At 43.4% G+C, this 15,664-nt stretch overlaps 1 protein-coding gene across 4 annotated transcripts in view; it reads left to right on the top strand.

Moving 5' to 3' along the window:
* The window catches only part of LOC119967401 (24-hydroxycholesterol 7-alpha-hydroxylase), a 63,792-nt gene extending 50,403 nt beyond the window's left edge, over nucleotides 1-13,389 (top strand). For all 4 annotated transcript variants that reach the window (XM_038799913.1, XM_038799914.1, XM_038799911.1 and 1 more), the window contains 2 exons: nucleotides 9,466-9,553; nucleotides 12,327-13,389. In XM_038799913.1, coding sequence (XP_038655841.1) covers nucleotides 9,466-9,553; nucleotides 12,327-12,446 — 208 coding nt within the window. In that variant the 3' untranslated portion in view covers nucleotides 12,447-13,389. The remainder of the gene's footprint in view (nucleotides 1-9,465; nucleotides 9,554-12,326) is intronic.
* The last annotated feature ends 2,275 nt before the right edge of the window (nucleotides 13,390-15,664 follow it).

Raw genomic sequence — 15,664 nt, 5'->3', positions numbered from 1 at the left:
GTGCAGCTAAGCATGTGGCTAAACAGCTGGTGTAGGAGGGAGAATTTCAGATATCTGTATCATTGGGATCTCTTTGGGGGCAGGTGGGACCTGTATAAGAATGACGGGTTGCATCTAAACTGGAGGGGCACAAATATCCTGGCTGCCAGTTGTGCTAGCGTCGCTCGGGAGGGTTTAAACTAGTATGACGGGGTGGAAGCCAGAACTGTAGGTCAGCAGGTGAAATAACTGAGGTGGAATTAGTGCAAAGGCCAGTAAGACTAAGAGGAAGAGTAGGCAGGGAGATATTGCTGAACACAATAGGACTGGTGGTCTGAAGCCCATTTGTTTCAATGCGAGATGTATAACAGGTAAGGCAGATGGACCTTGAGTTTGGATTCGTACTTGGAACTATGATGGTGTTGCTATTAGAGACTTGGTTAAGGGAAGGACAGGATTGGCAGCGTAACGTTCCAGGATTTAGATTCCTCCGGCGGGATAGAATGGGTGAGGGAGTTGCATTACTGGTTAAGGAGAATATCAAAGATGTACTGCGGAAGGACACCTCGGAGGGAGGCAAGATGGGTAGAGCTCAGGAATATGAAGGATGCAGTCACAATGTTGGGGTTTACTACAGGCATCCCAACAACCAAGGGAGATAGAGGAGCAGACATGTAGAGTTATTTTGGAAAGGCGTAAAAGAGACACGGTGTTATGGTGGGTGATTTTAATTTCCCCTCTATTGACTGAGCCTCACTTAATACTAGAGGCGCAGATGAGGCAGGATTTGTAAGGAGCATCCAGGAAGGCTTCTTGAAACAATATGTAGATAGTCCAACTAGGGAAGGAGCCTTACTGGGCCTGGTATTGGGGAATGAGCCCAGCCAGGTGATCACAATTTCAGTAGGGGAGCATTTCGGGAACAGTGACCATTATTCAGTAAGTTTTAAGGTACTTGTGGATAAGGATAAGAGTAATCATTGGGTGAAGTTGTTAAATTGGAGGAAGGCTAATTTTAACAATATTAGGCAGGATCTGAAGAATTTAGATTGGGGGCGGCTGTTTGAGGGCAAATCAACATCTGACATGTGGGAGTCTTTCAAACGTCAGTTGATAAGAATTCAGAACCGGCATGTTCCTATGAGGATGAAGATAAACATGGTAAATTTCAGGAACCTTCGATAACGAAGGATATTGTGAGCCAAGTCAAAAAGAAAACGGAAGTATCTGTAAGGGTTAGAAGGTTGGGAACAGAAAAAGCCCTTGAGGAATAAAAGAAAGTAGGAAACAACTTAAGCAAGGAGTCAGGAGGGCTACAAGGGGAAATGAAATGCTATTGGCAGACAGGATTAAGGAGAATCCCAAGGTTTTTTTACCTGAATATAAAGAGCAAGAGGGTAGCCAGGGAAAGGTTGGCCTACTCACGAACAGAGGAGGAAATCTATGGGTGGAGCCAGAGGAAATAGATGAGCTACTAAATGAGTATTCACCAAAGAGAAGGACTTGGTGAATGATGAGTCTATGGAAGGGTGTGTAGATAGTCTGGAAGTGTTCGGTGTCTTAAAAAACATTGAGGTAGATAGGCCCCAGGATCTGATGGGATCTACCCCAGAATACTGGGGGAGGCAAGGGAGAAAATTGCTGGGACGGCACGATAGCGCAGTCATTAGCACTGCTACCTTACAGCGCCAGATACCCAGGATCAATTCCCACCGTGGGTGACTGTGTGGAGATTGCACTTTCTCCCGTGTCTGCATGGGTTTCCTCCAGGTGCCCTGGTTTTCTCCCAGTCCAAAGATGTGCAAGGTAGTTGGATTGGACATGGTAAATTGCCACTTAGGGTCAGGTTACAGGGCAGGGGATAGTGACTGGGTAGAGCGGTCTTTCAAAAGGTTGGTGCACTCGATGGGCCGAATGGTCTCTTTCTGTACTGTAGGGATTCTATTTTTTTCCTCATTGGCTCCATGTGAGGTCCCAGAAGACTGCAGAGTAGCCAACGTTTTCCCTTTGTTTAAGAAGGGTCGCGAGGATAATCCAGGAAATTACAGGCCAGTGAGCCTTACGTCAGTGGTAGGGAAATTATTGGAGAGAATTCTACAGGACAGGATTTACTCCCACAAATGGACCTATTAGCAAGAGGCAGCATGGTTTTGTGAAGAAGTGACAAAGATGATTGATGAAGAAAGGGCAGTGAAATTTGTCTGCATGGACTTCAGTAAAGCCTTTGATAAGGTCTAACATGGCAGACTGGTACAAAAGATGAAATCACACGGGATTAGAGGTGAGCAGGCAAGATGGATACAGAACTGGCTCGGTCATAGAAGGCGAATGGTAGCAGTGAAAGGGCGCTTTTCCAAATGGAGGCCTCTGACTAGTGGTGTTCCACAGGGATCAGTTCTGGTACCTCTGCTGTTTGTCGTATAAAAAACTTTGGAGGAAAATGTAAATTTGCGGACGACACAAAGGTTGGTGGAGTTGCGGATAGTGATGAGAATTGTCAGAGGATACAGATCGGTTGTTGACTTGGGTGGAGAAATAGCACATGGAGTTTAATCCGGACAAATGTGAGTTAATGTATTTTGGAAGGTCTAATATAGGTGGGAAATATAAATGGCAGAACCCTTAGAGGAGTATTGACAGGCAGAGAGATCTGGGTGTAATGTCCACAGATCACTGAAAGTGGCAACGCAGGTGGATAAGGTGGTCAAGAAGGCATGCTTACATTCATCGGTTGGGACTTTGAGTATAAAAATTAGCAAGTCATGTTGCAGCTGTAAAGAACTTTAGTTAGGCCACACTTGGAATATTGCGTACAATTCTGGTGACCACACGACCAGAAGGATGTGGAAGCTTTGGAGAGGGTACCGAAGAGATTTACCAGGACGTTGCCTGGTTTGGCGGTGATTAGCTATGAGGTTTAAGAGGCATCTTGACAAATACATGAATAGGATGGGAATAAAGGGATACGGACACCAGAAGTGCAGGTTTGTTTAGACAGGCATCAAGATCGGTGCAGGTCTGGAGGGCCAAAGGGCCTGTTCCTGTGCTATGCTGTTCTTTATCCTTGTATACAAATTTAATATAGCAAGCAATATTAATTTAACACTATAGATAATAACGACTTATGCTCGGAACTCCGTTCCATTTTTAACTTGCGCCAACCCCCGCTCTCCAGCAAGAGTTCCCTCATACATTATATGACATTATAAGAATCTTGAAGATTCATTCACTTTTCCTGAGACCAATCCAATTGTCTGCCACAGTACTGTCCCCCTGGAATTCACATTTATTTCTCCTCAGTGTTCTAGCAAATTTTCAAAGTATGAAATTTCACAGGGATCCTTCTATTAGCTTCTGGCTAAGTGATCCTCCAATTCTCTTCAAAATCTCACATTTTCTCAGTTTAAACTTAGGCTTTACTGCATTCTTACTTGGGGATTTGAACATTGGTAACACCCTTGTCCCTAATAACGTTCTGTGCACCAAAAGCTTCTGTGCAGATGTTGGTCTCACAGCTCTTGGTAGATGTTTTGATGCAGCCTGATCCAAGTTGGCTGCTTCCAAAATAACTACAAATTAATTTCTGCCACAAGGCTCTATGAGAACCACTGCAGATTTATTCCACTAGATTCGAGCAAGGCAAATCTTACAACTTATTTTTCCCCTCACTATTTTCAAACCGAGCTTGAACCTCACTCATATTACACACAGTGAACAACATTGTTAATGTTTTTTCTGCTGAAGATGTAGGTCTGATTAACATTTATTTCTCTTGGCTCTCCCAGCTCAGTGAGCTGCAGTCTACACCTGTACAAAATTGCAACTACCTTCTGTGAGCAACATCCAGATAAATTAAACAAAGGAACCTTCTAACAATCTCAGCCCATCTTTATGACAATGTGGCATACTTTGGCATTTCCTGAAACAGAAATGTAATTCAATAATTTTACCTTCAACATGATTCTGTCCCTTTAGCGGCGCTGTGAAATGGAAGATGGGGCTGGTTTCGCTCACTGAGCTAAATCGCTGGCTTTTAAAGCAGACCAAGTAGGCCAGCAGCACGGTTCAATTCCCGTACCAGCCTCCCCGGACAGGCGCCGGAATGTGGCAACTAGGGGCTTTTCACAGTAACTTAATTGAAGCCTACTCGTGACAATAAGCGATTTTAATTTTTTCATTTTCATTTCATTTTCATTCTTTGATCCTGTCACCCATATTAATGAATTCAATCTCGCTCCTGAAACCTTTATGTGCCCTTGAGCTATCTGACAAGCTCCCATGAGTCTTTCCAGAAATTTGGTCATGTAATCCAACATTCAGGATTCATCTTTTGGTTTTGGAATCTTCTCTTTAATGGACCCTGTATTTATGGTCATAAACTATTTCAAATGGGCTAAACCCAGTAGATTTATTTGGAGAATCTAATAATCTTAATTATTGTCAAAAGTAGGTTTACATTAACACTGCAATGAAGTTACTGTGAAAAGCCCCTAGTTGCCACACTACGGCGCCCGTTCAGGTACACTGAAGGAACATTCAGAATGTCCAATTCACCTAACAAACACATCTTTCAGGACTTGTGGGAGGAAACCAAAGCACCCGGAGGAAACACAGACACGGGAGAACGTGCAGACTTCACCAGACAGTGACCCAAGCCAGAATCGAACCTGGAACCCTGGCGCTGTGAATCAACAGTGCTAACCACTGTGATACCGTGCTGCCTCCGAATCTCTGGTGGCAAATAATAATAAATCCAATCCCTTGTCCCAATCACTTAGATATTCATGGTAATAATTCCTAATCATGGTTTTAAGCATCTGTTGATATCTCTCCAAAGCTCCCTGAATTTGTGGGTAATAGGCGATTGATTTTAGTTATTTGATTCCTAAAGTACGAATTATGTCCTGGACAATTTTAAACATAAAGTTAGAATCCTGGTCAGATTCCTCTTTTAAGGGTAGACCATAGTGTTTGAAAAATGCATCAACATTCCACTACTACTGTGAAACACTGGTATGATTGCTGGTTTAATCCCATGTTGCAGTTTACCTATTACCTGACAGACAGGTTCTGCAGAAGTGCACAACATCCTTATGAAGTCCTGGGCAGGAAAAACTGCCTGTTGACTGATGCCTGAGTTTTCCAAATTCCCACATGTCCTGTCATTGGTACCTCATGTGCTACCTGTAGTATTCCCCAACGATATTTGGGTGGTACCACTATCTGATGAACAATTGTCCTCTCATCTGCAGTTCTATGAGGATGTCTTAACTTCGTCATCAGAGCTGAAAACTGAAAGTCATAAAAGATGAGGTCATGGTTGATTTCAACCACTTACTTGGTTACATATGAAGGACTAACGGGATATTGTTATGATTGCTGGATATTCCCTGGAGAGAAGATAATTAATAGGGGTTGTATTTAGTCCTAGTTAAGCAGGTAATGTGAAATCACAGTGGGCTACAGATGATGTAATTAATGGGAGGAGCTAGGCCCATCTGTAGTTTTGCATTTTACCATAGGATTTGAGCCTGATAAGTCAGAAGGATTTTAAGTTCAACAGCAGTTTTGCCAAATGCTGTTAGGATGAGCAGAATCTGCTTTTGAAAGGAACTCTCTCCAAAAGTCTCTACACAGCTGAGCAAATAAAACTGATTTGTTAACTTTATTTATAGGTGGCAACTGTCCTGTGTTGCTTAATGTAAGTTAGTAGCAGGTACAGTTAGTAAGTTTAAGTTTTTACTTTTATTTAAGAACTGTTTAACTGATGATTGTAATGCTATTTTCTTTGATGTTAATGTGGTTAATTCTTTGTTTAAATTAAAGTTTGTTTAAACATAAAAGATACCAATTGGTTGGAGTCATCACTCCTGTGGTGAAGTATCCTTTCCTCACAATTTTGCTAATTTAATACAATTGTTTGGGGTTCTCGTCCAGTATCCTATGCAAGGAAGATATGAGGAAATTGGGTACAGAAATAAGACCCCAATGTAGCAGGCAATTTAGGGGTTTAACTGACTGAAGGAAAAAAAATCCTGTCAGCATAGCATCAGGGGGATACACCCAGACCTGGCCAAGCTAAATTGTCCCAGTCGGACTTAAACTTGTTAGTGGAAATACACTGGATGCCCAGATCCATTGTTCTTCGGGACACTCTTGCCTGACCAACTATCAGCCCATTTGAGTCCGATGGCCTCTTTGTCCATCAATGGGAGGTTAGTTATGTATCAATAACATGGCTCTGTTCTTTTGTATAAATGGGAGTGGGTAATCAAGCAGCCAGGATAACTGGTTAAAGCCTGGAAACCCCAGCAGAGAACCTTTGTTTGAGTGACCGTGCAGAGCTTAGAGAGAGAAAGAGAAAGAATGCTGTTCTGAACAGTTCCACAGCAGAAGGCTGTGTCCAGAGAGGTCATGAAAGTTGCCACCAAGGCAGGCTTTGGGAAAGGGTTCTGAACAAATATTCCTAACTGAAGAAAGATTGCTTCCTAAATGTAAGTGTTGCCTTTGCTTCTCTGTGTAAGTGGAACAAAAGGTGATAAAATGGTGTTTAATGGGAACTAGTTTGTTAAGGTTAAGAAACTACATGTAACATGTTAGTGTTAGGGTTGAAGTTTAGAAGTTTAAGTATTGTTTTCTTTTCTTTTAATAAAGTTTGTTTTAAAAATAAGCAAGCCCAATTTCTTATATCATCACTCCTAGAACAAATCGATCTTTCCGCACTGTCTTAAAACTTTAAAAAGTTATGGTTCTGGTCCAGCCTCTTAAACACTGTTGAGGGCACCAGCTGTCCGTAACACCAAACAAATGTTTGGGTCTGGTCCAGTATCCTAACAGCTGGCATCTCTATTTTTAATTTACTTGCCAATTCAAATAGCTTGTCATTTCAAAGCCCTTGGAAATAAACCAATTGCAATTCCTCCACCTGAAGAAAAACCATGGCAATTTCCAGAGCCATCCTGTTATACTATTACAAACCTGGTGTCTCTGTTTAATTAATATTGTACCCTAAATCATCGCTGTCTACTGTTCCAAAGTTCCCTGGACAATGCCCCCAAACTATGTTATGACACCCTAGGCCAGTGCATGGTCGATTCCAGTCTCATTTGACCTGGAATCGCAACACAATTGAAATTAACTTTAATTTTAAAATACTCAAGGTCTTCAGCTGCCCAATAAATACAGAGACCAGGTTTGTAAATTTAAATACAATTAACTTTTTACACTTCAACACCATTATTTCTACAAAACCCATCTCCAAACTCCGTGGCCTCCTCTGGCTCCTCCCTCTGCGACTGGATCCTGAACTTCCTAACCCACATACCACAATCTGTAAGGATGGGCAACAACACCTCCTCCACGATCATCCTCAACACCGGTGCCCCACAAGCCTACGTCCTCAACCCACTACTATACCCCTTATACACCTATGACTGTGTGGCTAAATTCCCTCCAACTCGAATATCAAATTTGCTGATGACACCACCGTAGTGGGTCGGATTTCAAACAATGACGAAACAGTACAGGAATGAGATAGAGAATCTGATGAACTGGTGCAACGACAGTAATCTCACCCTCAATGTCAACAAAACGAAGGAGATTGTCATCGACTTCAGGAAGCGTAGAGGAGAACATGCCTCTGTCTACATCAATGGGAACGAAGTAGAAAGGTTAGAGAGCTTCAGGTTTTTAGGTGTCCAGATTACCAACAACCTGTCCTGGACACCCCCCCCCCCCCCCCCCCCCCCCACCACAAGCCGACACTATAGTTACGAAAGCCCACCAATGACTCTACTTTATCAGAAGACTAAGGAAATTTGGCATATCAGCTACGACTCTCACCAACTTTTACAGATGTACCATAGAAAGCATTCTTTCTGGTTGTATCACAGCTTGGTATGGTTCCTGCTCTGCCCAAGACAGCAGGAAATTACAAAAGGTCGTGAATGTAGGCCAGTCCATCACGCAAACCAGCCTCGCATCCATTGACTCTATCTATAATTCCCGCTGCCTCGGAAAGGCAGCCAGCATAATTAAGGACCCCACGCATCCCGGACATACTCTCTTCCACCTTCTTCCGTCAGGAAAAAGATACAAAAGTTTGAGGTCACGTACCAACCGACTCAAGAACAGCTTGTTCCCTGCTGCCATCAGACTTTTGAATGGGCCTACCTCGTATTAATTTGATCTTTTCTTTGCAACCTAGCTGTGACTGTAACATTACATTTTGTAGTCTCTCCTTCCCTATGTACGGTATGCGTTGTCTGCATAGCATGCAGGAACCAATACTTTTCACTGTATACTAATATATGTGACAACAATAAATCAAATCAAAATTTTTATTAATAACAGTAACTACAATTAAATAGGCAACAACTGCAACTGGTTAACTATTATGGCCCCACCCACTACACACACAGACAAACAAACACAGAGGGGAAAGAGGGGTGTAAATTAATGATTAAAGTAAAAGGATGAGTTTTTGTTTCAGATGGACGTCTTCCAGTTAGTTTCTTTCTTCATCTAGACTTTCAGATGGATGTTATCTTTTCTTTCCATTTGTAACGGTTTTCACTGTAGACTCACAGAAACAGCAGGCAGCCAGCATTCAAGAGAGAGAGAAGGCTTCTTTTTTCAGTGTCTAGAAGCTACTGCACTCATACAGTAAGCAGAAGAGCAGAGGGAGATAGCTGCTTCCACGTTGATGGCCCAGTGGCTTCTCCTGGGTTCCCTCTGAGAAACCCCACTGATAGGAACCAATCGCTGTCAGTGGCCAGGCAGAATACTGTCTCTGGCCAATCCATTGGCCATCAGCTAACAAAGTGAAACAAACCCCTCCAATCTCTTGGGTGCGATAAAGTCTGGGTTCTTCTGCCCAAAATACAAAACTTCATAACACAGTGTACTATTTTGACATTTTGAGTTCCTTACTTCCTCTGCTCGACTTAAAGGTATGTCTCCATTAACGATCCATGGAGCAAAACTGCTTGACAAAATAAAATAAATAGGAACAAGGGAACCAACAGGAAGGGCTCTTCCACAGTTGGCCGCACCCCTACCTCAGATCCAGAAGCTCTGGGTTTGAGTCCCACCCCAAGACTTGATGGTCAAGGAAAGTGTATTCATAACGCGCCCTGACAGCTTGAGTATCAAACTGCAAAATCCTTCCAACATCCCAATGGCCGGCAGTAAGACTGGGAGAATCCTGGTCAACCACGCTTGAAGCGGACTGCCCCCTCTCAAGCTCCTGTACAGGCTTGCAATATGTTCCAATATAAACTTCACTATAGGAACTGACGAAAGTCTAATGTGTGCAGCAGGAGAAACAACAAAATACCATCTCAGAGCTCTTCAGAAAAGATATAAGGATGTACAAATAAATCTTCAATAATCTAAATGTTGGTGAAATATAACTTGTAATTACTGTCTAGTTATGTTACTTTGGGCCTGGTTTCTTCTTCAAACAACTGTTGTATTTCCTCCCAGATGGTTTGCACTGCTGGAAATTCACATGTTTTCTGCTCTCATACTTCACAAATATGAGTTTACTCTGTTGGATCCTGTCCCAAAAGAGGTAAAAGCAATACAAGTGGCATGCAAGCTAAATAATTTTGGAGATCAATAATATGTCAACTGTTTTGATAGAAGTGGGTGTGTTTTGCTGAGAAGGAGCATCTGAGCTCTAATTTCAAATTTGTTGCTCCATTGATGACAATCATTGCGAAGAGTCGAAGCTAAGGCAGAGAAAAATTGGCCAGCAAGCTTAATACTTTTTTTTTAAAATAATTTTTATTCAGATTTTCACAAAATATCAATAACAAAAAATATTAACAACTAAGAAAACAAAAAAGAGTAAACCCCGCCCCCCCGGTAAAGACAAAAAAGAAGAAATAGATTAACGCCCGTCATAAACAAAGAACTCATATACACATCCCTTCAACCCAACCCACAGAAACGACCCCCCCCCCCCCCCCGGGGCTGCTGCTGGCCTTTTTCCCTACCGTTCTGCCAGGAAATCTAGGAAAGGCTGCCACCGCCTGAAAAACCCCTGTACTGATCCCCTCAGGGCAAATTTCACCATCTCCAATTTGATAAACCCCGCCATATCATTGATCCAGGCCTCCACGCTTGGGGGCCTCGCATCCTTCCACTGAAGAAGAATCCTCCGCCGGGCTACTAGGGACACAAAGGCCAGAACACCGGCCTCTTTCGCCTCCTGCACTTCCGGCTCCACTGCAACCCCAAATATTGCGAGTCCCCAGCCTGGCTTGACTCTGGATCCTACCACCCTCGACACCGTGCTTGCTACCCCGTTCCAAACTTCCCCCAGTGCTGGGCATGCCCAGAACATATGGGCATGGTTCGCTGGGCTCCCCGAGCACCTAGTACACCTATCCTCGCCCCCAAAGAACCTACATATGAGCCCTATGTAGCACCTTGAACTGTATGAGGCTAAGCCTCGCACAAGAAGGAGGAGTTCACTCTTTCCAGAGCATCCGCCCACATCCCCTCCTCAATCTCCTCACCCAGCTCCTCTTCCCATTTACCCTTCAGCTCCTCCACCGAGGCCTCGTCTACCTCCTGCATCACTTGGTACATGTCCGAAATCCTCCCCCCTCCAACCCACACCCCCGAGAGCACCCTGTCCTGGACCCCACGCAGGGGCAACAGAGGGAATCCCACCACCTGCCATCTGGCAAACGCCCTTACCTGCATGTACCTAAAAATGTTCCCCGGGGGGAACCCGAACTTCCCCTCTAACTCACCCAGGCTCGCAAACTTAGCAAAGCTTAATACTTCAAGAATACAATACATGAAACATATTCTGTTTAAGCAACTGGAGCATCTTCACATGCAAGATCTAAACATGCCCCATTTAATCTTTTTATAAAATCATCTCCAAAATCAGTTAGTGACTGGAAAGCCGTCACCACTATAATTTATGATGTGGAGATGCCGACGTTGGACTGGGGTGAGCACAGTAAGAAGTCTTACAACACCAGGTTAAAGTCCAACATGTTCGTTTCAAACACTAGCTTTCGGAGCACTGCTCCTGAGGATTCACCTGAGGAAGGAGCAGTGCTCCGAAAGCTAGTGTTTGAAACAAACATGTTGGACTTTAACCTGGTGTTGTAAGACTTCTTACTGTGCCCATTATAATTCAGCAGGTATTGGCTTCCTTATCGGAAAGGCTATAGTATAACAGATATGGAAATTGGAAAAATGTCTGGTGTAGCATGGAGTGTTTTTCTGAGGTGTTAACTGATACATACTGTTGTCATGGATGCCTGATCGGAACGCAGAATGTTGATCTAAGAATAATATTAAAGCCGCATCTAGCTTCTCAATTTCATTAAAACACTTGTTTGATTCTATATTATCACGTAAAACACCATTCTGGAAATACTTGAGTATGTAATATGATTCTTATAATGCCAGGTAATAGGCCACATATCGCAAACATATAAAAAACTGTGGCTCATATTGCATTTGTAATTATATTGTGGCTTGCTTTAGTTAGTGTGGTAGTTGTGCAAAGTGCATCACCCCATGACACTGATGGGCAACCTAGGCTCATGAGTGGGCCGCATCAGTGCCCCTCAATCTCAGTGGGCCACGGATTTAACCCAGACTTTTCCAGTAACTGTCACCCCATGAATAAGATTAAATACATCTGCATCACACCAAATATTTCATAATGTGTTATAGAAAATGCTTAATCATTTATATATTAATAGAACTACCGTCAACTTCAAATGGGAAATACAAAATAAATATTTACACTTTGGACAAAGAGGGAGTGCATGGCGCTCACAGTCAATGTTGTGTGCGACCTCACTTCACTTGTCCTTGCAATGTGTGCATATCACTTCAGTCACACCAGTAGGAAAAAACTATGCAGACAGAAATCCATGGAATGTAGCAACCATGTGTGTGGGCAACAGTCAACCAAATGTCTCGTGGGCTGCATGTGGACTGAGTTTAGGAGGAACTTCTTCACCCAAAGGGTTGTGAATCTATGGAATTCCTTGCCCAGTGAAGCAGTTGAGGCTCCTTCATTAAATGTTTTTAAGGTAAAGATAGATAGTTTTTTGAAGACAAAAGGGATTAAGGGTTATGGTGTTCGGGCTGGAAAGTGGAGCTGAGTCCACAAAAGATCAGCCATGATCTCATTGAATGGCGGAGAAGGCTCGAGGGGCCAGATGGCCTACTCCTGCTCCTAGTTCTTATGTTCTTATGGTCCCCTGAGTTCTCACTACTGCCCCATGATAACAATGTAACAGAAACTGTTGCACATTTAAGTTTGTCATTGAAATGTGACATCGATTTTCTTTCTCTCTTTTCAGAGTCCGCTTCATTTAGTAGGAACCCAACAGCCACTGGGTCCTTGCAGAGTCGAATATAAATGCCGATGGCCATTATTTACTGCAAATCTAACCACTGTCCTCAAAAATAGATTTGATTGATATTTTTCGTTCCTGTACAATGTAAAAGCAGCAACCAGGATAGGATTCTCTGGTCACCCAGCCATGTGTTTTTCAACTGTGCACGGTGTCATGGGAATGTCACTTTAAGAAATGTTTGTCTTCTCAAATGGCAGCAGTGATGTCAGCTCAGGTACAGAATGAGAGCTATGGAAGCAGACATAGAGAATTCCTAAAAGGTATTACTCTAGATTTAATAAATAGCATTACCGGAGAAATTGAGGTATGTACCATTGCTCCACTATAACTGAAGGGGGTGGTTCTGAGATGAGACCCCTTAAAACCGGATAGCTAGGGTAACATTAGAATGGTTCAACATTAGTTAGTTTATTGGGGATTGAGACTAATCATAGAAAGTATACCCAGTAATCATTATTAACCATTAAACATGTATTCTTAGAACATAACAGGAACAAGCATTTAGTGGCCGCAATGGACGATGGAATTTAAGCTAGCTAACCTGACCACATTCGAAAGACAGACTGAATCAGACAGAAATAATGTGGTCAGCAATAACACAGCCAGCTCAATAAGCAGTTCTTACCAGTAGCTTCAACATCCTGTGCTCAGACAGACCATGGTACAAGCAGGAACCAACCGAGATAAGAGAAATGGGAGTAGGGGAGAGCACGTGATAATGGATACAGGGGTCCTGAAAAACAACAGATGGCCTGGGAACAGGATAGCGTTCAATCATGAGCTGATCACGCAGTCGCCAAGCTGCCTAAAGCAAAATTCATTGGTCAAAATAGAATCAACAGCTACAAGGATTGGATCGAGTCCAACTGGGGTGGGCTACTGATTTTTGGAAACTGTATATCTGTTGGACCTAGAGCAATGTAAAGCAGAGTGGTTTTGACATTTATCCAAATCACTCTACCTCATACATTGACGACGCTTGGAAAATAAAGTCATCTTAACCAGAGTTGCTGTCTCCATGGGTCTTTGTGTTTAACTGAGCCGTAACTAAGAGGGAGGATTCCCAAATAAAGGCCAGCTCAATACTCAGTCTCTGAAAATGTTCCTACAATAACAATGATGCAGAGCTCCTGCAGGTACTGTGGGCAGGAGCATCCACAAGTGAATGCAATAACTTAAACCCTGCAGAAAACATCACACAGTCAGAAAGAGATCAAAAACCTTCTAATACAGTTGGTGTGAGATTATGGAAACAAGTTACCAAGTTGCACTCCATGAGGAAACTATATCAACTTTAGCTCATTAGCATCTCAGTCCATTTTCTCACGACTTTGTAATAATGTCGTGCTTAAACAGCACAACAGAAGTAAGTTTTTCTGGGAAACTGGTTTCAGAAAATGGCCTCAAATGCATTATTCTTCTTGACTGCTATGACTTCTCTTTTGGATTCAACACAATTGACCTCTTCCACTGCCTCTTCTCTTCTACTACATGGTCCATCTCAGTTGGACTGTCTTTTTTGTTCCACATCTACCTGTCCAAACGTAGCCAGAGCATCTCTACAAATAGCTTACCCAGTTTTTGCACAACCACCTTTGAGGTTCCATGAGACTTTATCGTTAGTCTTCTCTTCCTCATCTACATGGTGGCTTTTGACACCTGTCCGATATTATTGAGTATGACAGTATTACCTATGGTTCACCACTGATAGGGGCAAATACAGTGAACCAGATCTTCCATTAATGGTGAGACTAATTTATTTAATGCTGCTCCGAGTAGGCATGAAGTCTGATTCCTGAGCCCAGCCGTTTAAATCAGTAAAAATCTCAGAACCATCTCACATCCCCAGCTCTATTATCTGACCCCTCCCCCAAACCCTAGCATCATGCATCCTCCCCCCCAACACCGCGCCCTGCACCACTCAATTCTCTCCCCCCCCCCCCCCCCCCCCCCCCCCCCCTTTGCTCTGTTCAAATCTCTCCCAGCACTACCCACAACATCTTCAGCTGGCAACTCCAGATCCTTCATTCCACTGAAGTCCGAGAAGAGCTGAGGGTGACAGATAGGACAGTTGTGATCAGAGCCAGGGATGCTGAGGGTGGGGGCTTCTTGAATTAAAAGTTGAATTAAGGGAAACAATGTAAGCACATCAAAATAGTTAAAGGCACTTATGCTTTTAAACAGCTGTGAACACCGGTTAGCTCGTAAAAGCACTTGTGTAAACATCTGTTCATCTTACTTGTTTTACTCAACTACACATTAAAAGATTTGGACATACTTCCTGTGCAGTACTCTGGCACTTATAAAAACATCCTGCCATTACTTTTGTTCCTGCCGTAAATATCCTTGACATTGATGCCATCCCCTTACCTTGTTTAGGGGCTGTTTAGCACAGGGCTAAATCGCTGGCTTTGAAAGCAGACCAAGTGGGCCAGCAGCACGGTTCGATTCACGTACCAACCTCCCCGAACAGGCGCCGGAATGTGGCGACTAGGGGCTTTTCACAGTAACTTCAGTTGAAGCCTACTCGTGACAATAAGCGATTTTCACTTTCACTTGTTTCCAACTTGCTTGAGCTTGACGGCACCCAAAGTTTTTTTTTAAATTTCGAGTACCCAATTATTGTTTTTCTCCAATTAAGGGGCAATTTAGCGTGATCAATCCACCTAAGCTGCACATCTGTGGGTTGTGGGGGTGAAACCCACGCAGACACGGGGAGAATGTGCAAACTCCACACAGTGACCCAGGGTCGGAATGTAATTCGGGTCCTCAAGGTCGCACGCAGCAGTGCTAACCACTGCACCACCGTGCTGCCCCAACGGCACCCAAAGTTTTTTTTATAAACATTTTATTGAGGTATTTATGGTTTTATAACAGTAACAGAAGAAACAGTGTACATACAAATATAAACATAGTGCAAAAGCCGTTTTCCTCCCACACAGGTTCCACCTTTTCTAACACACTACTCTACACTAAACTAAACCCACCCCCCCCCCCCCCCCCCCCCCCCCGCCTCTTCTGCTGACGGTAGATTTTCCCTAAAGAATTCGATGAACGACTGCCATCTCCGAGCGAACCCTAACATTGACCATCTCAAGGCGAACTTGATTTTCTCCAGACAGAGAAAGCTAGCCATGTCAGTTAGCCAGGTCTATGACTTTGGGGGATTTGAGTCCCTCCAAGCTAATAATATCCGTCTCCGGGCTACCAGAGAGGCAAAGGCCAGAGCGTCTGCCTCCTTCTCCTGGAATCCCGGATCTTCCGACACCCCGAAAATCGCC

Source organism: Scyliorhinus canicula, chromosome 6 (genome assembly GCF_902713615.1).
Source record: "Scyliorhinus canicula chromosome 6, sScyCan1.1, whole genome shotgun sequence".
In the NCBI taxonomy this organism is placed as follows: Eukaryota; Metazoa; Chordata; class Chondrichthyes; order Carcharhiniformes; family Scyliorhinidae; genus Scyliorhinus; species Scyliorhinus canicula.
The sequence above is the reverse complement of the archived record's forward strand: the minus strand, read 5'-3'. Positions and strand labels throughout refer to the sequence as shown.